At 41.7% G+C, this 22,724-nt stretch overlaps 1 protein-coding gene across 1 annotated transcript; it reads right to left on the reverse strand.

Moving 5' to 3' along the window:
- Positions 1 to 6,796: 6,796 nt before the first annotated feature.
- Positions 6,797 to 21,906, reverse strand: PPP2CA (protein phosphatase 2 catalytic subunit alpha). The gene is made up of 7 exons (XM_033073117.2): positions 21,603 to 21,906; positions 10,545 to 10,754; positions 9,859 to 10,032; positions 9,594 to 9,683; positions 9,150 to 9,311; positions 8,293 to 8,411; positions 6,797 to 7,539 (listed from the first exon to the last, which is right to left on the reverse strand). Exons 1-7 carry the CDS (start codon positions 21,702 to 21,704, stop codon positions 7,467 to 7,469), a joined length of 930 nt encoding a protein of 309 aa, XP_032929008.1. The 5' UTR covers positions 21,705 to 21,906; the 3' UTR covers positions 6,797 to 7,466.
- Between the last annotated feature and the right edge of the window lie 818 nt (positions 21,907 to 22,724).

Raw genomic sequence — 22,724 nt, forward strand, 5'->3', positions numbered from 1 at the left:
GATATAACGCTTAATCAGATCCAGAAGAGCTGTGACCTACATACTCACAGCATCCCTGGGCTGCAGGCACAGCCAGCTGAGCAGCCACGTGGCCGCAGGGGAAGAGGGTTTAACGTGTTGAACGTGAGGGAGCAGCTGCCTGGACACAGCCCTGTATCTGCTCCAGATTCCCTTTTTGGATGTTTCTCTCAGGCAAAAATTAATGTGTCCCCACTCTTCAGAGCACCTCACATTCCACTTTGATAAAGCAATGGGATTTTTGTTTTAGCTTTTGGTGGTGATTTAGAGACTATGGAGATAACACACTGATCATTTTTGAATATAAATGTCATGTGGGATTGTCAAAGTCTAATGACAGGCTTGAAAGAGCTCAGCTTTGCTCCATTGACAAATTGGAAAAATCCACAGCACTCATCCTGGTTTCACTGAACTAGGGAGATCAAGCCAGGGAGAGAGCCAGGTATGACTATGGAATCTGAAAAAGAACCTAATCTACACATAGGGGAGAATGAGACTTGTTGCAAAAATCATCCTTTTTTCAGGAATACGAAAGATGAGGAAACAAGCAGCCACATCAAAACTGAACAATGAAAATAATTGAACTGACTGGTTCAGTGTAAGACCAGAAAACATCAGAATTATTAATGTGAGAGAGATGGTAGAAAGACACTGCCAAGCTCAAAGGCCTGAGCCACTGTTTCATAAAGCAGTCTTGGAACAATGCAGCAGCAGCAGAGGAAAATTCTTGTTCTTATAAACCTGTATAAAGCTATAAAAAGCTAATTATTGCATTTCCACTTCATCAAAATTTGTGTTAAAGCAGCATCCTTGAGAAGGTGTCACTTTCCATACAAGTTGTTTCCCAGCAATGTGAAATGGTGGGTGGCAGAGTCCAGCACTTGGGTCAGAGTCCAGGTCAGAGAATCAGAGAATCCCAGAATACTTTGGGTTGACAGGGACCTTAAAGCTCATCCAGTTCCAACCCTTTGCTGTGGACTAGACCAGATTGCTCAAGGTCCCATCCAACCTGGCCTTGAACACTTCCAGGGTTGGGACAGCCACAGCTTCTCTGGGCAACCTGTACCAGGGCCTCACCACACTCACAGGCAAGAATTTCTTCCCAACATCCAATCTAGTCCTGCTCTGTCTCAGTTTAAAGCCATTCCCCCTTGTCCTGTCACTCCAGGACCCTGTCCCAACACCCTCTCCAGTTCTTTTGTGACCCCTTTAGGCACCAAAGGGGCTCTCAGGTCTCCCCAGAACGTTTCCTTCTCCAGGTGAACACCTCCAGCTCTTGCAGCCCGGCTCCAGAGCAGAGGGGCTCCAGCCCCTGAAGCATCTCCATGGCTTCCTCTGGTCTTGTTCCAGCAGATCCACGATATCCTTGTGATATTGGGGATCCCAGAAGTGGACACAGCATGGCAGGTGGGGAACTCTCAGAGCAGAGTAGACACCAATGGACTGACAAAACCCCATAACCAAATCCTGTCAAGCAGACACCAAGTGAGATTTTTTAACACTTCTGTCTTCCTCCAACAGCACTCCCATTCCCCTTACATAACAGCGGGGATTTGAGATACTTCAAAACACTGAAGACGAAGAGAAGGAAGACTGAAAATAGAAATACCTACCTCAAACCTATCTATTTCCTAATCTCACATTCACTCCACCTCCCCATATTTAAAGAGTGATTTTTGTACCAGTTCTGCCGTGATATCCTCTAAAATCATCTGGAGCACTCTGGAGGAGCCAAGCCCTGATGCTGTGCCTGCTGAGGGTGAGGGTCACCCACCTCCAGCCACATTAGAGCCAGTGCGTGCCAGCCTTGCCCACAGCAGAGCAGGTGCCGGCCCTGCCGGGTCAGGACGCGCCGGTCCCGACAGGCGGGGCAGTGTCACGCGGTGGCGCCGTGAGTTCAGCCCCGGAGAGATGCGTTCCCCGGCATTCCAAGAAAGTGGAAAGTGCAGACTTTCTGTAAATGGTATCGAGAACGAACTTCAGTGGTACCGTATAAAACTGTAAATATTTTTGATATAAGCAGGAGGGGAAGGGAACTGGGTTAAGCTTTACAAGGGTGCCTGGCACTGGTCTCCAACGCTGGAGCCGTCCAAAGTCCAAAAAGCAGATTTTGGGTTCTGACGCCACATATAATAATGAGCAGTTGCTTTGAGGTTTCAAAGTCCATGAGAATAAATGTGCGTTTTAGAAGTCAGCATTTAAAAATGCATTCAAAGCATTTTAAAAAGATATTCCAGGGGGAAAGGGACGTCCAATAACATTTTGAGATGACTGAGCTAAGCTGGATAAACTCATTACCAGACAAACAGAACCTGGCACTAGCTTTTCTCTCTCCCAGGAAGCTGTGGCACCCCGTCCCCTGGGCATTGTCCCTGCTCCAGCAGCAGCCAGCTGTGCTCCTCTTCCCCGAGGACAAACAGCAGTGGAAAAGGAGCAGAGCTGCCGGAAAAGTGGGTCAAGCATGGAATGAAACACCCACCATAGGATACTCCCAGGCAGGGCTTCTCGACCCCCCGCCCCCCGCATTTTCCTTATAAGAGAAGCAAAATAGAGCAGCCATCACTGCCGACTGCTGCACTGATGGCCACGATAAAGGCTTTTCACAGCAAGGTTAGGGTTAGGCTGGATGGGCGGTGTTGTCTCAAACTCCTGAAAAATAAAGGCAGTTGCGAGCCAGGCTAAAGCCTTTCAGCCCAATCGATCATGCAATTATCAATGTAAACAGGACAGTCCTCTTTTATAGTTCAGCACTTTCGGGTTTAGAGGCATAATCTGGAAAACAGCTTATAGATTTATTGAAATTAACAAACAAACAAACTGAAGCAACAAAAACAAACCAAAAGAACCTAATCCCCCAAAACTCAGATATGTTTGAGGAAAATCTAGTGAGGAATATGTACACAGAAGTCAAGACAATCAAAAGCAAAGATTTAGTTTAATTTATACAACCTTGTGGAATGATATGAGTAGCAGCAAAATTGAGTGTTCTCCTCAGAATCACTTTGCTGCACGTTCTCATGCAGGATGCTCACCTTGCTCACACCGCTCCTCTTCCATCTGCAGTCCCAGGTACTATTAGCAACTAATCTTTTAAACATTATTTATACCAGCAGCAATCATTTTACTCTCCATCCCAAAGTTCTGTTTACCAGAGAGTAATTAAGAGATCAGTAGTTCAACTCATTTTAAAGAATAACGCTTTTAAGCTCCAGCACAGGTTTTAAAAGGCTAAAACAGGCTTAATTTAAAACCAAAAGTGTTGTTTCAACCTTTTTTCCCTGTTCATATGCCAAAGCTTGCTCAAGAAGGCAGCCTGCCTTTATTCTCATCCAAAAGGAGTACAGCTAAATGAATTAGAGCACCAAAATAACTTTTTGTAAAACTACAGAAGGTTGACTCGTGAAGTGCTGACTTTGCAGGGTTTTGTTGGTGTGTTCATGGGCACTGTAAGATTTCTACACAGTCCAGCATGATTTTTACTTAACACTTTACCTGTTTCCAACCTTCTCCCAGAAGAACTTGCAGAACAATACTCTGTTATGATTGCTGTAGCACACATAAGGCATTCAATGCCTTCTACAAGGCTTCAAAAATCACTGCTTGTAGCTATTTTGCTCCATAAATCCAAGCTCATGCAAACCATGAGTATGGTTGCAAAAAACATGGAACACATAAAAAGCCATTTCTCTGGCAACATTTGCTCTAACCTACACAGTAAAACACATTAATAGTTTCCATGAGTGCTCTGCATCCAGAGGAAAAAAGCAGCAATTAGAGCAATAAATGAGCGTGGAACAGGTGCTAAGGAGATGATGAGAGTGGAGCCACACCTTCAACTCACTGAATTTGGAGCATCATTTAATTTGAATTTCAAAATTGTGATCACACTTGCATCTTCTTACAACTATTTTTCCTGAATGAACAACAGTACTTAGTCTTCAGCCCCCTTCCCAAGGTCACACCTCCTGGAAGAGCAGGAACTGTACTCTAGTATCACTAAGGAAACAAAGAGGTGAGAGGGGGAAAAAGAATGTTTATTGAACTATGAAAAAAGTCCCAAAATAAACCCAGCACTAGCCTCGCAGGTTTGCTTTTGTCTTGTACAGGAGGAAATAATTTAAGAGTCAGGATAAATTTTTAAATTGTCAGAGCAAAGACTTTGTCCGAAGGCCCTTGAAACACAATTGCTTCCTTCAGTGCTTCAGTTTACTACTGTAAAATCAAAATAAATCCCACAGAACGTGGATTGGTAGGTATTGGCACCTCTCAGCAGTTTTTTCTGTTACTAGAGGAGCTTGTGACAGGAACTAGACCATTTCACAGGCAGGTGAAATGTCACAATTTCCACTGGCAGGATGTCTCCGCATCACCTTTTTTACAGGACAGAATGTGTTGTTACCATCCAGACACATGGGTAAGGAGTTAACGCTCTATCTGCACTCGCCCATGCATCCAGTTATCTTGCCAGGGTATTATCAGAAGACCTAAACAAGGTAACACTGCCCAAACACTTGAAGCAGGAATACTGAGCGTGTACAGAAGCATCAGCAGCTAGAAACAATCCAAAATGAGCACCAGGTGACAGTCACACACATTGGTTACCTTGGACAAACATCCATCTACAGCAGCAGCTTGGTCAGCAGCAGTAGAGCAGGGACTTAGGGCAGCAGCCAGCCCCAAGCTCCAGGGATCTGTGAAGAGGGGGCCATAAGCAGAGGAACAAAGCAGAGGGTGGAAATAGGCAGAAGAAAGGTGTAGAGAGGGTAAAGGGATAAAAAATCTGGCAAATCCATACACCTCTGTATGTATGCAATACATATTTTGTCTCCTGGTTTTGAGTTAATGGGCCTTTAGTACACCAGTTTAGGGTGCTCACTTTGATACAGTATGGCCAGTAACTTACACAGAATTAAATATGGGATGCTCAAAACCCTCCTCCCTTTGTCTATCACTATTCTCCTGGCTCTATTTAAGTTCTGAGAAAAAAGAAAAAAAAAAAGAGAAAGAACAGCTCATGGAAAGTACAATTTCATTCCCAACTGCCTTCTGATAACCTAAACCCCACTGTCAGCCCTCCCCACTAAGAACTGAGTGTGACACTTCCACTTAAACAATATGGCATTTCCAGCTATGCCTCTATTTTGTATTTCATGGAATGGAGGAGGTGATGTAGAGACTGAGATATTGCCAGTGATCTCCAAAGCCCACTTATTTCTCTGTGGACACCATGCTTACAGGCTGAAGTAAAGGAACTTCTGTGCAGGTGAACTTAGCTATATCTTTGTTTCTTCTCTCACATCGTTCAAACATGGGGTCAGCTGGTTAGTGCTTCATCACAGCAACTGATTTTAATTTCTTCACAATGTGGTTTTCTCACTGGAATCTTCACACAGACAATGACAACTTAATTATAGAGGAAAGCACAAAAACTGGAGTAACTCCAACATTGTCCATGGACTTTACTAACAACCACTTGGATTTGTGTACAGAAACTGAAGCAAGGAAAGGACTTCTCCCCACAAGAGCAGATGAATCATGCCAATTAAAGCAACAAGGAAAGCAGAAAATAGGGCAAAGTCATTCTTCTTGAAGGAATGGTGTCAATGAAAGCACAAAGTCCCATCTACACAAACACAAGAGAAAGACAAGCGACAGGAATGGAACGTGAACTACTCTCAGCAAAGGATTTTTTTAATAGTAATCAAAGCAAAAGCTCCCAATATACTTAAAATGCCACTTCAGATGCACTTATTTTTAGCACACGCTTCTTGTAAGAGATGAAACTACAGCACTGAGTTCTCCAGAAGCAATTTGGAAACCAACCTACAGGACAAGGCTTAAATTTTGCTGAAGGAAAAGCAAACACTTGAGCCCTTCTGAAAGGGGAGGAAGTAATGTTTGATGAAATGCAGCATCTTCTTTGCAAGTTAAAGAATTAAAGTGGTCCTCCAGCTTTTCAGAAAAGCAAGAAAGTACCAAAATGCATGTCTAGGACTAAAGCTCCAGGTAATTTGGAAAATTTCTGTGTGTTCCCTTAGAAACAGTGTAAAAAACAAACCTCCACATTATTACAGAATCCACACTGTGCTCAAGAAACTTCAAGTCTCAAACAATATGAATATTAAGAGTCCTTCTATTAGGTCAACAGCCAGGTACATCATCTAGATGAACCCAAAGAAGTTCCATGCACAAGCCTTAAGGCGGAATAATATTTGAATTTTTGCTTTGAACCAAATCATCAAATTTGGGTTCAAATTTTGAAGAAGTTAAGAGAAAGGAAATACTTAAAACAGGAGTTTATATAAAACACATACCACTGTTTTTTCAGAATGGAAGCCTGGGCAAATACACGTAGTACTAAACATCAAGTTGTTTCCTTTAATATTTACAAAACTGGTTTTATTCTTAGTTTTTCAGAAAAATTATTTTAAGTATTAGCACCTACATTGTAAATGACTCAGATTTACACTTGAAATAAAGCCACACACAATCAGTTAAATGAACCTATATTCTCCCATTTCTGAGTATTTCAGTAGAGCACCAAGAGGGAAAGAACAACATGTGAGTAACCAGCAAGCTCTTCTCAGCAGTGAGACACAGGCCCAGGCACCTTTTCCTGGGACAGGATTCTAAAGGTCAGTTTTCCAGCACACTCCAAATCACCTCAGTTTTAGTTATTTATACGGTGGAAATTTCTATGCAAGTTTATAAAACCCATCCAGCTACATGTTAGTTTATTAAACCACAGTTGACCTGAGATGCAATTAGAATTTTGACATTTTTCCATACTTAGTTCACAAGTTTATTATGAAAAACACTGCAGCTCTGTCCTGCAGTAACATTGTTTTACAGAAAAAAAACAGTTCTGTTCAAAGTAATTCACTATCCTTGGACAATTACAAGGGACAATATGGTAGGGCAGAGTGGAAAAGGAACTGAGTGCAGACAAAAAAAAAAAAAAAATCAATACAATTAAATTAAACAGTATTCCCTGAAAATAAAACAAACAGTTTCAGAACAAATATGAGGCCTTGGTACTTATTTTTAAAATGTTCTTTAAGCTTCAATGATTGTTTGCTGCTACCCTTATCTACAGTCATGCTGAATAAAGCTATAGCTAAATGGAAAGTTAAATGTACTCACGAGGTGTTAATGTCTACATATTATTTGCAGTCTCTCCGAGAAAGCAAAAGTAACTACAAATAGCGCTATGCCAGAAACTGGGTTCTTGACCAACAATGTTGCTTCAGCATGCAATGAACTGGTTCATTCTAAAGTGGTCACAGTTGTTGATGACAAGAGGCTTTGTATGGCACATCTTTTGGTCCATGTGAAAACAAAGTTTGAATGTTAAATATTTTCTGACACTTTGGAGTTACTGTTGCTCTTCCCATTTTCTTTAGGTCAACATATGGTTCATGGCAATACTGTACAGGTCTAAAATCTCTTTACAGGAAGTAGTCTGGGGTGCGACGAGTAACATGCGGTTCACCTCTACGTGGTGCCGGGTCAAACTGCAAACTGAAGAGCACAGACATCAATGAAAACACAAGAGCTCAGCTTACATTCAGGTATGTTCTAGTCATGAATTACAGGAGCAGTAGTTTAGGTCAGTCTTTGCAAGTTTTATCAAACCAAGTTATGTTCTATTCTAGAACAAGTGTTCCACCTCTTCCACTCCTATTAGTATGTACTTTAAACCATCCCATTTTAAATTCCTCTTACCATAGAGATCTGTAGATAAATTAATTTTAGTTTTAAGATTCAAACTAGTCAAAGATTAATATCTATTAGAAAAGGTTAAAGTCTCCAGTTATTTTCAGAAGGCAGTTTGCAGAGTGCTTTTGCCTCATTTACTAGTAAAGTTTCTGCTACAACAGTTAATTAGAAATCTCATTCAAAAAGCTGACATCCCAGCACCTGAAGAATTCAAGGAGTCCAAAAGTTGTCCTACCCAAGACTGACAGAAAAGCAGTACCTTAGATGACATACTACTGCTGCTCTCAAATCACATTCCTATACAGTAAGTCATTAAAATCCAGGTAGTTACACCAAAAAAAATGAGGAGTCTCATTTCAATCTGACAGAAATCTCAACAGCAACTGTTGACTCCAGAGGCTTGACTCCAAGACTTTAAATGTGACTAACCCAACAATTCCACACTTACTCCACCTCCCAAAAGCCTAGAGAAGGGGAAAAAGCCCATAGTTTAACACAATCAAGTGGTATCTTAAAATCCTGGGCAACGTAATTCTCATTTTTAAACATACTTACAAGGAGTATTTTAGAGTATCATCAAGTTCCATAATTGCAGCCTGGTTGCCACAACGGTAACAATAATTTGGAGCACTGAAAATTGTTACTACATTCCGATCATGGCACCAGTTGTACCCCTGAAGAGGAAAGAACAAATAATTATGGCAACCAAGTTAATGTACCCCTGTAAATGCCTGACTACAAACCAACCTTTTAATGCACACAGCCCAAGTGGCATTTGCAGGGTTACTTTAAATAAGCTTAAGGCTGTACCTTTTTTCTCTTCTGCAGAGAAAAAGGGTAAGAAAGAATTATTGCCTTCAAAGGTTGCTTCCTACTAGCAAATATGAGCTAGATATTAAAAAAAGAAAACAAAAAACAAACCACCTAAGCAAGATTTCTCCATTGCATTAGCATTAAATAGTTAAAACAGCAATTCTGAAGTACACAATCTGCTCTGAACCTTCAACTGTGATTACAAAAACCAGAGTCCAGACATACACTTAATCTGACCTGCTAGGAATAACTAGAGACAAAAGCACACATCCAAGCTAAAAAGAAAAACTACACCTTTTTTCCAAGAGACACATTTAAAACCCTTTTTATCTACAAAGAAATGTAATACCACATCTAGTACCAACAGCCAGTTTGGGATATTACTGTAATTTTTCAGGAAAACAAGGCCAAAATAAAGGTTACTCCACTATCAAACTCCTTAATAGTGCATGAATACTGTCAAGGTTGAGTTCCTGGAAGACTCTCAGCCAGATCATCACCTGTCACAGCAGCACATGCACATCTCTGACACACAGAGCATGGAATAAATGGACCAAGAATACAATCTAAAGTTTGAACACACAGGCTGTTCTGCTCACCTCCATTACCAACTGATGAGCTCTTGAAACCAATGTAAGGCCATTAGCATGGTTAAAGGTTTCTGAAATATCCTGTCCAAATGTGTAACCTGCACCTCGAGGAGAAATTCCCCAGCCACCACGATCATCTGGATCTGACCATAGCAAGTCACACATTGGACCCTGTAAGACATGGATATGTTTCAAAGGTGAAGTACAAAGAACCAAAACCAAAGAAAGCCAAAAAAAACTTGCACTCGCACAATCCCTGCGCAACTCTGACAATGTGTTACTTTCCTTAAGCAAGGACGTGTCCCTCATTTTTCCTTAAAAAAAATCCAGAATAGGAAGACAGGGACTTTAATATTGCTAAATTGATTTGAATTTCATTTTCAACCTGTGACCTTTACCCCCCAATACATGCTGAATCAATCTCATTGGCTTACAAAATTATTTTTTCAGTACCTCATGGGGAACTTCCTGCAAGCGATCAAGTGCTCTGATGTGATCCAGTGTATCTATAGATGGAGAGAGGCCACCATGTAGACAAAAAATCTGCAGAAGTTAAGAAATATGAAGTTTATTTGTGTTAATCAGTGCAGTTGGAGCTGTTTAGAACGATTGTGAAAAATCTGCATAAGATTCCTTTAAAGATGAGAGCTGACAGAATACAGTATTAAGACCTCCCGTTACAATCCAAAGCATTCACCTTTGTCAAATGTCAACATACCTGGCCATCCACCAAGGCAGTTAGAGGCAGGTAATCAAAAAGGTCTGTAAAGTATTTCCAAACATTTGCATTTCCATATTTCCTTAAACATTCATCATAGAAACCATAAACTTGTGTGATTTGCCTGCTTTCATGGTTCCCTCGAAGAATTGTGATACGTTCACGGTAACGGACCTAAACAGAACAGTTTATTTTAGCACATCAATGAGCAGCTCTTCTCCAGAACAGCATCTGCACTCTGCAATCCCTGCCACAGATCAATAAAGCAATTAAAACCAAACCATTCTGAAGATTTAATTAAAACCTTCAAGGTAAAAAAAAAAAAAAAGAATGATTATTTCAAATCTTCAACTGCCAAATACTTTTGAGATTAATTACAAGCTGTAATCATTATTACTAGTGGACTTCACTACACTTGTGCATTAAGCTGATCTCTCCAAGCAAATTCTTAAAGATTGCTACTTAGGCAAGTAAAAAATGAACACTCATTTTATATAAAGCTCAGGCTTGCACCTGAACATTTTTATAGTATTTTTTTTAAGAAGTGACTTAGAAAACTAAGACAGCCAAGAAGTCAGTTTCAGTACCTCTGATACCAATGCAGTGAAAATGATAATAGATATTGAATGTAGTCAGGATAGCATTGTTGTATTTTATACAAAACTAAAGCTGAGAAGAAAAGTTACCTTAAGAGCTACAAGCAGCGTGACTGTTTCAACTGAATAATATCCTCTGTCAACATAGTCCCCCATAAACAAATAGTTTGTGTCTGGTGATTTGCCTCCAATTCTGAAAAGTTCCATGAGGTCGTGAAATTGTCCATGGACATCTCCACAGACTGTGACTGGACATCGTACTTCTTGTACGTTGGATTCTTTTGTCAGAATTTCTTTAGCCTATAAAGCAAAAAAGCACATAAATTGTGAGTTTGTCTATGAAGAGCTGTTTTACTCAAAGCACGCTCCACCACTTCCAACTCTGCTAACCTGCTGTCCTTAGGAGCTCTTACCCCTTCCTTCTCTGAAGCACTGGAGGTAAAAGTTTCTCTTTATTTAAATGCTGTTTATCTTAAAACAGCATTGCACTTTATGAAACACCATACTAGTAATAAGTTATATGGCTTTTTGTCCTCCTCGAGGACAGTATCTTAAGTAAAACTTCAGATTTTCTACAAAAATGGTTCTGTAAAGCATAGCACAATGATCATCACTTCTGGAACTTAAACAGTTTTTAAATATTTTGAAAAATTAAATCTAAAAATCCTGACAACATCTTACCTCCAAAAGCCCAAACTCGGACACTGTCAAACACTACCAACACCTTGGTACACCTGTACAAACATCTTCAACCCACCTGCAAAGGCAGGGAGTCCTGCATGAAGCAGAATGAGAACAAACATCCACAGGTACCAGCAATTATAGAGCAGGTCATTACCTGCACAAGTTTTCTCAACAAGTTTTGTGATTAAACAGACTAACAACATCAAGTTGTGTCTTCATAAACCAAAGCTGGGTAAGATCGTTGTCATCACCTTTTTTTTTTTTTTCAAAAAATTTGTGCATATAAAAGATGAAGACAAAGGAAACTTGTATGAAGAACCATAGCCTAAATATAGCAACAGAAAGGTAATTTTGAAATAATGCTAGACAGTTGTTACAGTTTGTTCTCAGAACAGTCACCAGATACATGCCATAATGATTTGTGAAATCAAGAAGGTATTAGAAATATAAATAGTAACAAGTTTACTAGTTACCATCTACTAAGACTTCTCTGTTTTTCAAGAGAGAATGCTCCTATTCAAAAAGGATCCTTTTTTTACCTCATTACCTAAATTACAAGAGAATATATAAAAACTATATTCTGTTCTATAACCCAAGTTGTCTACAAGACAGTGGCTGACGCTCCCACCACCCAAAAGTGGTGTCACTGTCCCACACATCATCCTGGTTGACCACCACAATCACCACCTCAAACAGAAGCAACATCTAAGTTTAATGATGGAAATTAACGAAATTCAATGTTTCACTGCAAAGAAATGCAAAAAATACAGCATGGGTAAGCACTGTGCACAACACAAAGCTTTAGATGTCACTCTGCAGACAGATTTACATCAGAAGTCAGTCTCATATAACAGTTTCCACTTGTGCTGTGCTCAGTACTAAAGATAGGTCATTCCTGGCTTGTGGTCAATGCTAAAAGTGCAGATTTATTTTAAGATAGCCTGACTTGAGTTAATTTTAATGCAGTGACACTCACCGGATGTTTTGAAGGTGTTTTAACAGCCTTAGCCTCTTCTAATACTGTCTTACACTCAGAAGCATTAGCCAGCTTAATTCTCCTTTTGACAAAGAACATCACAGATGCTTATGGCACTTTGATACTAAAAAAATCTGCTTTAACGAGAATGTTTCTACCACCAGATTTTCTTAGCACACTTGAAGCACTGCACAAATAATGCAGCATTCATTTTTCATCAAAGGTATGCAGCATTTGTGCTGAGAATGGCAGAGTTTTCAGCACTTGTTGTTGCTTCCTCAGTTTCTGAAATATTAAATCACTCAGATATACACATGACCAAACACAGAAGTCAGACAGCTACTCTGATGGAAAAAGACTGTTCCAGGTCAACTTGCACAAACAGCAACCTCTGTTTAAATTGTGCAGTGGAAGAATGCTGGTGCATTTCCATGTTCTAAAACCAGTTTCATGCAACACTGTTATGAACTGTTTAGTTAGTTTACAGTCTTATGTCCCACAGTATTAGAAACAGCACATACTCAAGTGCTTAAACACTCTATTTGGCTCTGTAAAAGAGCTTCAGCAGAGCTGAAGGTAGAAAAAAGTAACATCCTGAAAACAAGCTACCAACAAGTGGTCTACTACATCCCAAATTTCACAATAAATTTCTATAAAAAGGTAAAGTAAAAAATAAGGACTTTTAATATACTGTAACACAATACAAACACAAGCTCGTAAGACAACAGCACATTTAATATTGCAATTTCACAATGATAAGTGATCACTAATACCACTCCTGCAGTATCTGTGCCCCTGACCTTGTACTGGATCACACACAGCAACTCCACCTGGTTCCACTCCCTCTTTATTGATTCTTGATGGTGCTACTTACTCACCAAGTCACACAACTCCATCCCCCCACCCATCCTTCCCTCCAATAAAGCAGCTCTCCTACACTTCCTCATGGAGAGGAAGCAGTAGAGTATTCTTCAACATCCTTCAGCAGAAGGCAGAAAACTCCTTGATCCAACCATCTGACAAAGGAGAACTAGGGAAGACACACACACCATCCCCTGAACTTCAAACACCCTGGGACCTATTGCCACAAAGGATAATAGTGCAACAATGCAGTATTTTGATACCAACATTTTGAAACATCCAGGCTTCACTGCCTATCATGAGGACAAACGATGATAAAAATCCAGAAACAAACTGATTTTCTTGAGCACCTAATAATTCTTTTGCATCTCTGCCTTTTTTCAGTTCTTAACAATTCCTACTATTAAGACAGCCCTGAACTTCTTTACACCTCCAACACTCAATTTTTTTCACATGGTAGAATACCACCACAAGTCAAACCTCTGTGGTACTTAAGCAAAAACTTGTTATCAACAACCTACTATATTACAGTTGCAAAACCCTGCCTCTGAGTCAGTTTATTTTTTCAGCACTACACTCTCAGATTTCAAAATACAGTGTGAACACATACAAAGTAAGACTGCAAAGAACACATTACTTCAAGTTCATAAATGCTAATTTTACAGCCAATTACCAATGAAGTCAAAGACAGAAAAAACACAGCTTTGAGACAGTTACGCAAGAAGAATATAAGAAAAACCAAGTGCAATGCTGTCAAACACTACTGCTGAGGTGGAAAGTCACATCTTTTTCTCAGGACCATATCCAAGTTCAAAAAAGCACATATCAAACACATTTCAGCTTAGTCATAGTGATTGAAATTCATTCTGAGTTGATACTGACTTAGTCACTGTAAAAAGAATTCTTATAAAATCCCAAAACTCAACAAGAATAAAACTAATATTGGTTTAAACACACAAGAAAACAACCAGTTCTCACTTTACTATAAAAAGAGTAGCACTGCATAAAAACACAACCTAGCACTTAAGAATTAAACCGTCCCTGGCCTGCTGCACATCATTCAAAGGCCCAGCTGAACAGTACCAAGCTGCTTTGGTGGCTCTGTTTACAAAGCACATCTCTGCAAAACACTGTTCTCAAAACACAAAGATCAGCTTTGTTTTAAGACAGTACAAGATCAAAGTGTATGAACTGCCATGGATAAGAATTTTGAAAAGATGACTATTAAAATCACTACCATATGATTCTCAGATCCTCAGTTTATTTAGTGAGATGCATGGGTTGCACGCATGCAGATGTCTCTCTTATTTCCCCTGCTCCCTGCAAATATTTTTATCCTATATGCCACAAATTCAGGCTCAGAGTCGAGTGCCATAAAAGCCATAATCCATCCATTTTACTCCCTCAACTTACTCTGTGCTGAGGATAAGCAAGTTTCACTCATGAGCAGTGTACATCATCAACCAAAGAAATAATTTCCAGTGGTCCATTTCTGCAAAATCCTCTGAATTTATCTGTACCCAAATTCCTCAGTGTTTCTAGAATACACCAGATATATTACTCCAACCTCCTCTTAGGTCCCTACATTCTAGCATGAGCTCTGACAACTCAGCACAATTATAAACCCTGAAAAACTCTGGGGCACATAAAAGAAAATAGCAAGACCCAATCAAACAGTAAACATCACTGTGTCTGTGCAGAATTGTAAATCAATGCTTGAAGCAGCACTATGAAGCACTCATCAAAAGATTACCACTACTGACTCAGTTAAAAAAAAATACAATCATTATTTTAATTAGACAACACAGCCCCAAAGTCATGGTTGCAGATGGCAACGTGTCATTCTTGGCAGACAGAATTCACACCTGCAGCCCACCATGCTGTCTAGTAAAGTGTGTAATGAGAAACATCCCCTGTAACCAAGAAATAGTTGTTTGTAGTTACTATAAAGATATTTTGATGAGATTGAAGACTTCAACTACACCCATAATTTCCTGCCACCAAGGTGCACAGGATGTGACTAAAGGCACAGTGATCAGCTAATTGGGATAAATACTGGTTTTAGTTGTTCAAACATCGTGACCTGGAAAAGATTCCAGTTGCAAGCAAAGTCATCTATTACAGTCAGCTAGTCTTCTACAGTCTCCCCCACTCCTTACATGGGGAGGAAAGAGAGGGTCAGACAAAAGATGGGCCTTTTTTTTAAGCAAAAGGTGTTTTCATTCACTGACATTTTAAACAAAACTAGATAAATGAAGCCTTCAATAACCCTTTTGTGAAGCATGCATGGCAGTCAGATTACACACGACACAAACGGGAAACTGATTTATGCTGAACTCTGCAATCCACTAAGGAGTTCAGTGTGAATGTAAGTAGGAACAAAATTAAAATTCAAAGCTCCCCATTGGCATGTAATTATTTAGTATTCCAAAGTAAAACCAGGATTTCCATCCACACAGAAATACTGAGCAGCAAAATACTCTTTTGCCAGGACATCAGATGATGCATCTGCTTTCTCTCTGGATTTGTGAACCTTTATTTCTAATCTTTGCTGTTCGGTGAGAAGAGAGACCAGTTTAAATACAAGGTATTAGCCAACCAAAAGAACAACCCCAATGCCAGGACTGCTACAAGATTAAAATAAGACAATCACTTTCCCTTATCACCTGTAAATTCTAGGTCTACAAGAAAGCATGCAAGCAGCAAACTTCTGCCAAATAATGCTCTCTTTTTATTTCAAAAATAAGAACTGACACCATTCAAAACCTTGATAGTCACTTCAACATTTCCACTTGAAAAGATCAGTAGTGTATTACACATTCAGAGTAACTGATAAGTGCTCTTGCCCTCAGAGGCAAATCTGGGAGAAGGGGAAAGGCTATTGATCAATCAGTAGCTGACAAGAACAGTGGGAATAGAAAGAGGGTCTTCTGTAAGAACTGTGTCATTATTTTACTTCATACAAAAGATCTTAGTATCTTTAACTTTAAATGGAAAAAAAATAATCAAGGAAAAGCTTTTTTTAAAAACAGAAGCCGAATATTTCAGGAACCCTTATGCCTTCCTTGCCTCATGGAAGTTCCAAGAAACAGCAGTGACAGCAATGCAGGAAGCTAACCACTTACAGGGATGTTTTTCAGTCCTCTCTGTAGAAAAAGCTTTATTCATTTTGAATCATTCAAGATGTTAATAGGCTAAACCTACTTCCAAACTAGTTGTGCCTGATACAAACATGTCCAGCTTCATGCAATGAACTCAAAAAGTTCTCAACCCTTTTGTTGCAGTAACTCCAACACAGCTTGTCACAGTCACACTACAGGTCAGGACACCAGTTGGAGGATGACATGTCAAAACTCAAGAAAGAGTTTATAACCAACCAGCAGGCAAGAAACGCCTGTATTGGAAGCCATGTTCAAAATATTCAGCAGAAATATTGGAGACCTGGCTACTGAGTAACTGAGCTCCAGTGTTCATTCTTTAGTCAGGAATAAACTTTTCCCAGCTTAATATATACTACCTGAAGAAAAAAAACTTAATGGCATTACTGAATACAGGTGTAGTGTTCAAGGGTCCCTAAGCAAGAGTGAAAATTCAATCCCTGATCCTGCGATTCCCCTCACACAGATCTGTTGTACGAGGCCTTGTGAACTTGTGAACTCCTGCCAGACAAGTTTGGGTTTTGTGCTGGGCAAGGTAACCCAGGTGAGTAACTGAAAATGGCTCAGAAGCGATCACAGAGCAGCAATATCATGACATCTGAAGAGGCAACAGCCTCAGCACAGGTAGATTTGGAAAGGACATCAGTTTTGCAGCCTCATCCACATCTTTAGTCTCAACTGGCAGAACTCAAAGAGGAACTGCTCTGACTTAAGAGTGCTTCCTGCTCTTAGCTTAAGCTATGCCCAAAACAACACAAGGATCTTTCACTCCTACTTGAACACAACTAATGTTGCAACTAAAAAGCAAGAAACCAAAATCAAACATCTCACTGCTAGCACAACTCAGGTTTTACAGAACTTACTAGAATGGAAAAAAAAAAAAATCAAAAACCAGAAAGTTGACGATGCTACACTCACTGGCACATTCAAGACTAAATTTTTATACGCACATCAAGATGTTATATGTAAATCTTGACTAGGTGAGAAGGCTAGCAAGGCTGACACTTCAAATGCCTTCTGCAGAAAGAGATAATTTCCATTTTTCATTATCAAACATAACCAAAAAAAAAAAAAACCAAACCACCACCAAAAAAAAACTCCACAAGAAATCAGAACACTGGCATGAAACAGTTTTTTTAAGTGTTCCAGAATAATCTAAAACACAGTCATTTAAATGTTAGAAAAGGCTTTGTACACTACACTTGTAACTCTTCAGAGAGAAGTGGTAACTACACGGCCCCGTCAATGACTCGATCCCTGAGTACGTTCAACAAAGCAGCAAAGGAGCCCTAAACCACCCTCTGGTCTCCAACAGGCCCTTGAACAGCGACTCAGGGGCCCTCCCACCATTGCCAACAGTTCTCTTGCTACAGAATCCAGAAGCCAATGCAGTGGCAAGGCAGAACTGCAATGCTGCACCTTCCTCCTCTGCCAGGGCCAGGGGTGGAGGGACACAAAACCTGCCCAATGCACAGCCCACCACACAGGACACACCATACTGTTACTGCTTGGGAATTCTGGTGGGACAGGTTTCTTGGCTGATTTATAGCACGTTTGGACAGCAACATTAATTTCCACAATCATCTTAGTCTGAAGAATAGTTAAGTTATACATTATGGATATGGGAATGCAAAAGCTAGCTAATGGAAAAGTCCTTGCAAATGCAGCTGGAAACAATTTAAAAATCCACTTCTGGCCAAAAATAAGCAGCTAAGAAAGACAACTCCTGAACAGCACAGGAAGCAGAAGGCAACATGTGCCTCTGGCTGAAAAAGAAATTGGGCAGACAACTCAGCTTAAAACAGAGGAACAAGATCAACAGAACATGTAAGTCCTATGCATTAGAGGAACTGAACTTTGCACAAGGGCTTTTTGATCCAAAAGAAAGCTCCATCAGAAACATACTTGACCACTCAGAATTAAGTTTTTTTAACACAAACTGAGTTTGTGCAACCCACACAGCTGCAGTGGGTATAAGCATCTGACTTGGAAGATCAGGTGTTAAAGTGAAAATTCTACAACAGGAAAAAAAGATTAGAAAAATACACCATGAACAAGGTCCATACCACAGAACAGTATGGCCCAGAAACAAAATTAGCAATGGTGACTCAAAGAACAAATGTCACCAACATCATTGTTACAGATCAAAAACTGCAGGAGTCAAAACCTGAAGCAAGTTTTCTTGAATGCCTTTACCAGTACGAGCCCTTCACTTAGCTTAAAATATTTTTATTAACTGCACTATCTATTCAAAGGTCTTTTACTAATAATTCTAGAACCCTGTACACTCCATATGTATATGTATATATGACCAAACAGTCTTCTCTCTCTCCAAAACCTGGAGATGCCACACTCAAACTCACTAAATTATGGAGTAGTGTTTTGGAGGAAGCAGCTCTTGACACCACTGCCTCCACCTGCACTAAATACTTCTGCAATAACCAAAGAAAACTCTATCCAAAAATTCACCTCATTCCTTTGTGCAATTTTAGACTGCCATCCCACCTTCCTGAGCAATGTACCACACCCCCAGCTCCTGTCATAAAGAGCATTCATACACAGAGGAGGTAAGACCATTTCCCTCCACCCTCCAAATGTATGGGAAAGAAACTCTAACCAGCACCCTTTATTCAAAATGGCCAGTGGAAAAACTCTCACCTGTCAATAAAAGCCTTCCTTTCACCTCTGCCAATAAGCAATTCAGCACTAACGGGACAAACACTGCTGAAATGTAACAGTAACTGGACTGGGTATATTTTGACTACTTTTTAAAAACTTGCACTTCTCAAATACTAAAGCAAAGCACACAATCGGTCACTCAACTGATGTAAAACTATACACACAGCACGTACTAAGCCTAGAATAATTTAACTGTCAGTAGCCTAGAATAATTTAACTGTCAGTAGCCTAGCATAATTTAACTGTCAGTCAGAGGTCATTTCAAATCATTTGTGAAAGTATAACCTATTATTCATAGTTACAAATGACTTCTAGACTTCAAGAGGTTTCTGCCCAGTTCCCACCACCATCACCCAGGTAACCAGGCTCAATGACAGACACACCAAGAAAAACTGGGATGCACAATTATCACATTTGTAAAAAGCTGTTATGTTCTTCAGATATCAATACTGAAATTTTTACAAGAGAGACCTTAGACTTATTCTTATTAGACAAGCACCAGTTCTACACACACAAAACCCCAGTAGATCAAGAAATATCACCAAAGAAATCATCCAATCAAACAATGTCAGCAGGAAAAAGCCCTCAATTTTTTAAATTGTTTAGTTTAACATACAAGTCAATGTGGTGAAGAACAACAGTTTATACCTAGTACGGTCTTTATCTGTCCTTTGCAACAAGAGCTGTATTTGACACTGTTCTTAAACTATTAACGGAAAAAAAGCCTTTTGATGTGATTACATCCACACAACTACTTACACAGTCCAAACAAAGCACAAGCCAATGAGATTCCTGAGAGTCAGTGCTGGGAACATGGAAACACGTTAAAGCAAGTGCTGTCCCTCAGCAGGAAGGTGCAGAACTGAGTTCTCACCCCACTTCCATGAACACAGCAGAAACAAGATGGGTAACTCAGACCTATTCCAAGCCTGAGGGCCTACTTTCAACTCCTTGCATCAGCAACCATGAAGAAACTTAACTACTCTTAGAAAGTCCAAGTAAATCCACCTGCAGTTATCAGCAACAAAGCCACTTTCCCTAGCATCACCAGCCCTGTGGCTGGACTCTGCACAGTGCTGACCACACACACGGCATGCAAAACCCAGCCAACATGATGAAGGCTGCTGCTAAATAACACTGCGATTGACAGATTTCTCTGCCACCTTCTCATGGTCTCTCATCTCAACACACAGTAGTCAGATACAAAATTTTCTTTTCTCCTTTACCATTATCTTGGTGATGAGCATTACACATTTATCCATAAATACAGCTAATTTCTATTCTTCACTGAGAAAAAACAAAAACGTCATTTTGTGCAACACTGATGACTGGGACTAGTGTATCTTCTGTAAGGAATTTCTAATGGTATGCCTACTTCTCACTGAACCAAAACCCCCAGTACACTGAAAGCTTTTTGTACATTATACATTCCTCATGGTCCTGCAAGTTACCATATAACCCCACAAAATAGGGCCATATGCACTCACTACTCTGGGTGCACCCTGGGATTCAGGGCTCAGTACCCATCAGTTTATAAACGATGGCAAGGGAAATACCTGCCTCTCACATAAAGCAATACAAAGAAGCAGCCGGACCGCTGTCATGGGAAACACTCATGGAAATAGCCAGGCAGTGACATTGCCACTCACTAGCAACACCCTTTAAAATACACAGCCCAGATCAAATGTTGAGTTGCTGGAATACAAGCGAACTAAAATCTGCACTGGAGCAAGAGCTGGTCTGGCCAAAAGCACCGCAGGTTCTTTATTAAGTTCATAGACAGTTCTCTTGAAACAATTTTCTTCCAAAACAACCTGATGAGGTATTTGAAAGCATGATTCCAGTTGTAAAATATTCTAGGTACTTCCTGTGCCAGTACATCCATAACTTCACGCATTACTTAATATCCAGTTCCTAAAAAATTCACAAGTATTCCATCTTTCAGTCTAGAAATACAGGAGTATCAGTAATTAAAAAAAAAAAAACCAAATAAAAACCCCCACCAACAAATAACAATTAAAAAAAAGCAAAAACAAAACAACAACAACCCTCAGCTATTAAGTTATATCCAGAACCAGAATTCAACTGGAAAATGCCTCTGGATGCTACCAAAATAAAATTTTCCTGAATTTCCAAAACACAGTCTGTCCTGGGTTGTGGAAAGTTTACAACCTTTCTAAGCTATGAACGTCTCAATCAACACATTGCTCTGTAACATCCACGTCTCAACCTTTTCAAAGCATCACCATAAAAACATGGAGTTATATGGGATCGCGAATGCTAATTCTGTGAATTTCATAAAATCCAGAAACTCTGGGAAACGAAAACCCCAAAGCTAATTTACCCTTCAATTAGCTATTAAGATGTCTGCTTATTCATAGCCTGAAAAATAAAAAAAAAAAAATCAAAGCAGTAGCGCTTTACCGCGTGTAATTTCCAAGCGCTTACCATAAGCTTTCATATTCATTGTAATAACACACGCTTTTGGGAGTTGATTGAGGATTTTAACCGGGGGGGGAGGGGTCTCTCGGGGGTCTCTCCCAAGGATCCATCGCGGCCGCGGCGCCATTTTAGGAGGCGCTGAGCGGGCGGGAGGCGGAGCCGAGGCTCCAGCACAGCCGAGGGGCCGCGGCTCGCCCGGCCCCGGCTCCCGGCCAGCTCCCCCCGCCCGGCCGCGCCGAGCCCCCGGCCCGCCCGAGGGCCCCGCGCCCGCCCGGCTGGGCGGCACCGCCCCCGCCGCCAGTTCCTGCCCGGCCCGCGCCGCCTCCCCACAGCCCCTCTGCTTCTCACCTTCTCGCAGAGGCTCTTCACCTGCCCTTCGGACAGCTGCTTGCACTCGTTGAGCTGCTCCACCCACTGGTCGAGCTCCTTGGTGAAGACCTTCTCCTCCATCCCGTTCTCCCCCTCCTCCTCCTCCTCACCGGCTGCTGCTGCTGCCGCACCGCCCCGCGGGCCCCTACGATCCGCGCTCCCCACAGCGGCGGCGGCCGCAACGCGTCAGGGCAGGCGGGCGGGCGCGGGGAGAGGGCAGCCCGGGGCGCTCCGGCTGCGGCAGAGCTGCCGCTCCTCGCTCCGCACCGTGTAATGGCCGCCGCTGCTGACGTCACCGCCCCTCCGCGGAGAGGGGGCGCCGCGGGAGCCCACAACGCATGCGCGGCGGCCGGGCGGGGCCGCGAGTGCGCTCTGAGGGAAGGGGGTGGGTGAGGGCAGTGACCGTGGGCGCGCCCGCCTGCCCGGAGCGCGGTGAGTGGCTGTGCTTCGGTCCTCGTTCCTGGCGCTGCTCCTGGGCTCCCGGGGGCTGGCGCTCACTCCATGGCGGGGTCCATTTGAGGGGCACAGCGCAGCCTCGCCTGGTCACAGCCCTGAGGCGGGAGCCGGGCACTGCTGTGAGGGCTCGTCGGCTGTGTCGGCTCTTTCTGAGCCCGGGTGCTGAGCGCCGGCTCCTCGCGGGGCACAGGTTGGGCAGAGATTCCGCCTGCCAAGCTCCTGCTGTGGGGTGGCGAGGCGATGTTTCCCAGGGCTTTGTGCGGCTCCGCAATGTTTATGATTTTCCCTGAAATTAATGCCTGGAGGTGTCTGAGGCGGGTTCAAGAGACTTGTGCCAGGGTCCGTGCAGTGACAGGAGGAGCAGCACTCGCTGTAAACTAAAACACAAAACGTTCCACCTGTGCGCGAGAAGGAACTTCACATTGTGGGCAGCAGAGCACTGGAAGGGGCTGTCCAGGGAGGGCGTGGAGTCTTCCTCTCTGCAGACTTTCAGAACCCCCCTGGACACGTTCCTGTGTCATCTGCTCCAGGTGACACGGCCCTGGCCCATGGGTCGGGCTGGGTGATCTCCAGAGTTCATCCCGAGCAATTCTGTGATGCTGAGGTCCTGAGCCCAGTTACTGTGTCCGTCAGAATAGAGAGAAA

This window comes from Catharus ustulatus, chromosome 15 (genome assembly GCF_009819885.2).
Source record: "Catharus ustulatus isolate bCatUst1 chromosome 15, bCatUst1.pri.v2, whole genome shotgun sequence".
In the NCBI taxonomy this organism is placed as follows: domain Eukaryota; kingdom Metazoa; phylum Chordata; class Aves; order Passeriformes; family Turdidae; genus Catharus; species Catharus ustulatus.

What these genes read in the sequence shown, in the direction of transcription:
- PPP2CA (XM_033073117.2), bottom strand. Translation starts at nt 21,704, where the DNA reads ATGGAGGAGAAGGTCTTCACCAAGGAGCTCGACCAGTGGGTGGAGCAG. An exon ending in CGCTGCTTGTAGCTCTTAAG is followed by an intron (nt 10,033 to 10,544) that starts GTAACTTTTCTT and finishes TGTTCTGTTTAG; the next exon opens with GTCCGTTACCGTGAACGTAT. An exon ending in CTGCCTTGGTGGATGGCCAG is followed by an intron (nt 9,684 to 9,858) that starts GTATGTTGACAT and finishes TAACTTCTGCAG; the next exon opens with ATTTTTTGTCTACATGGTGG.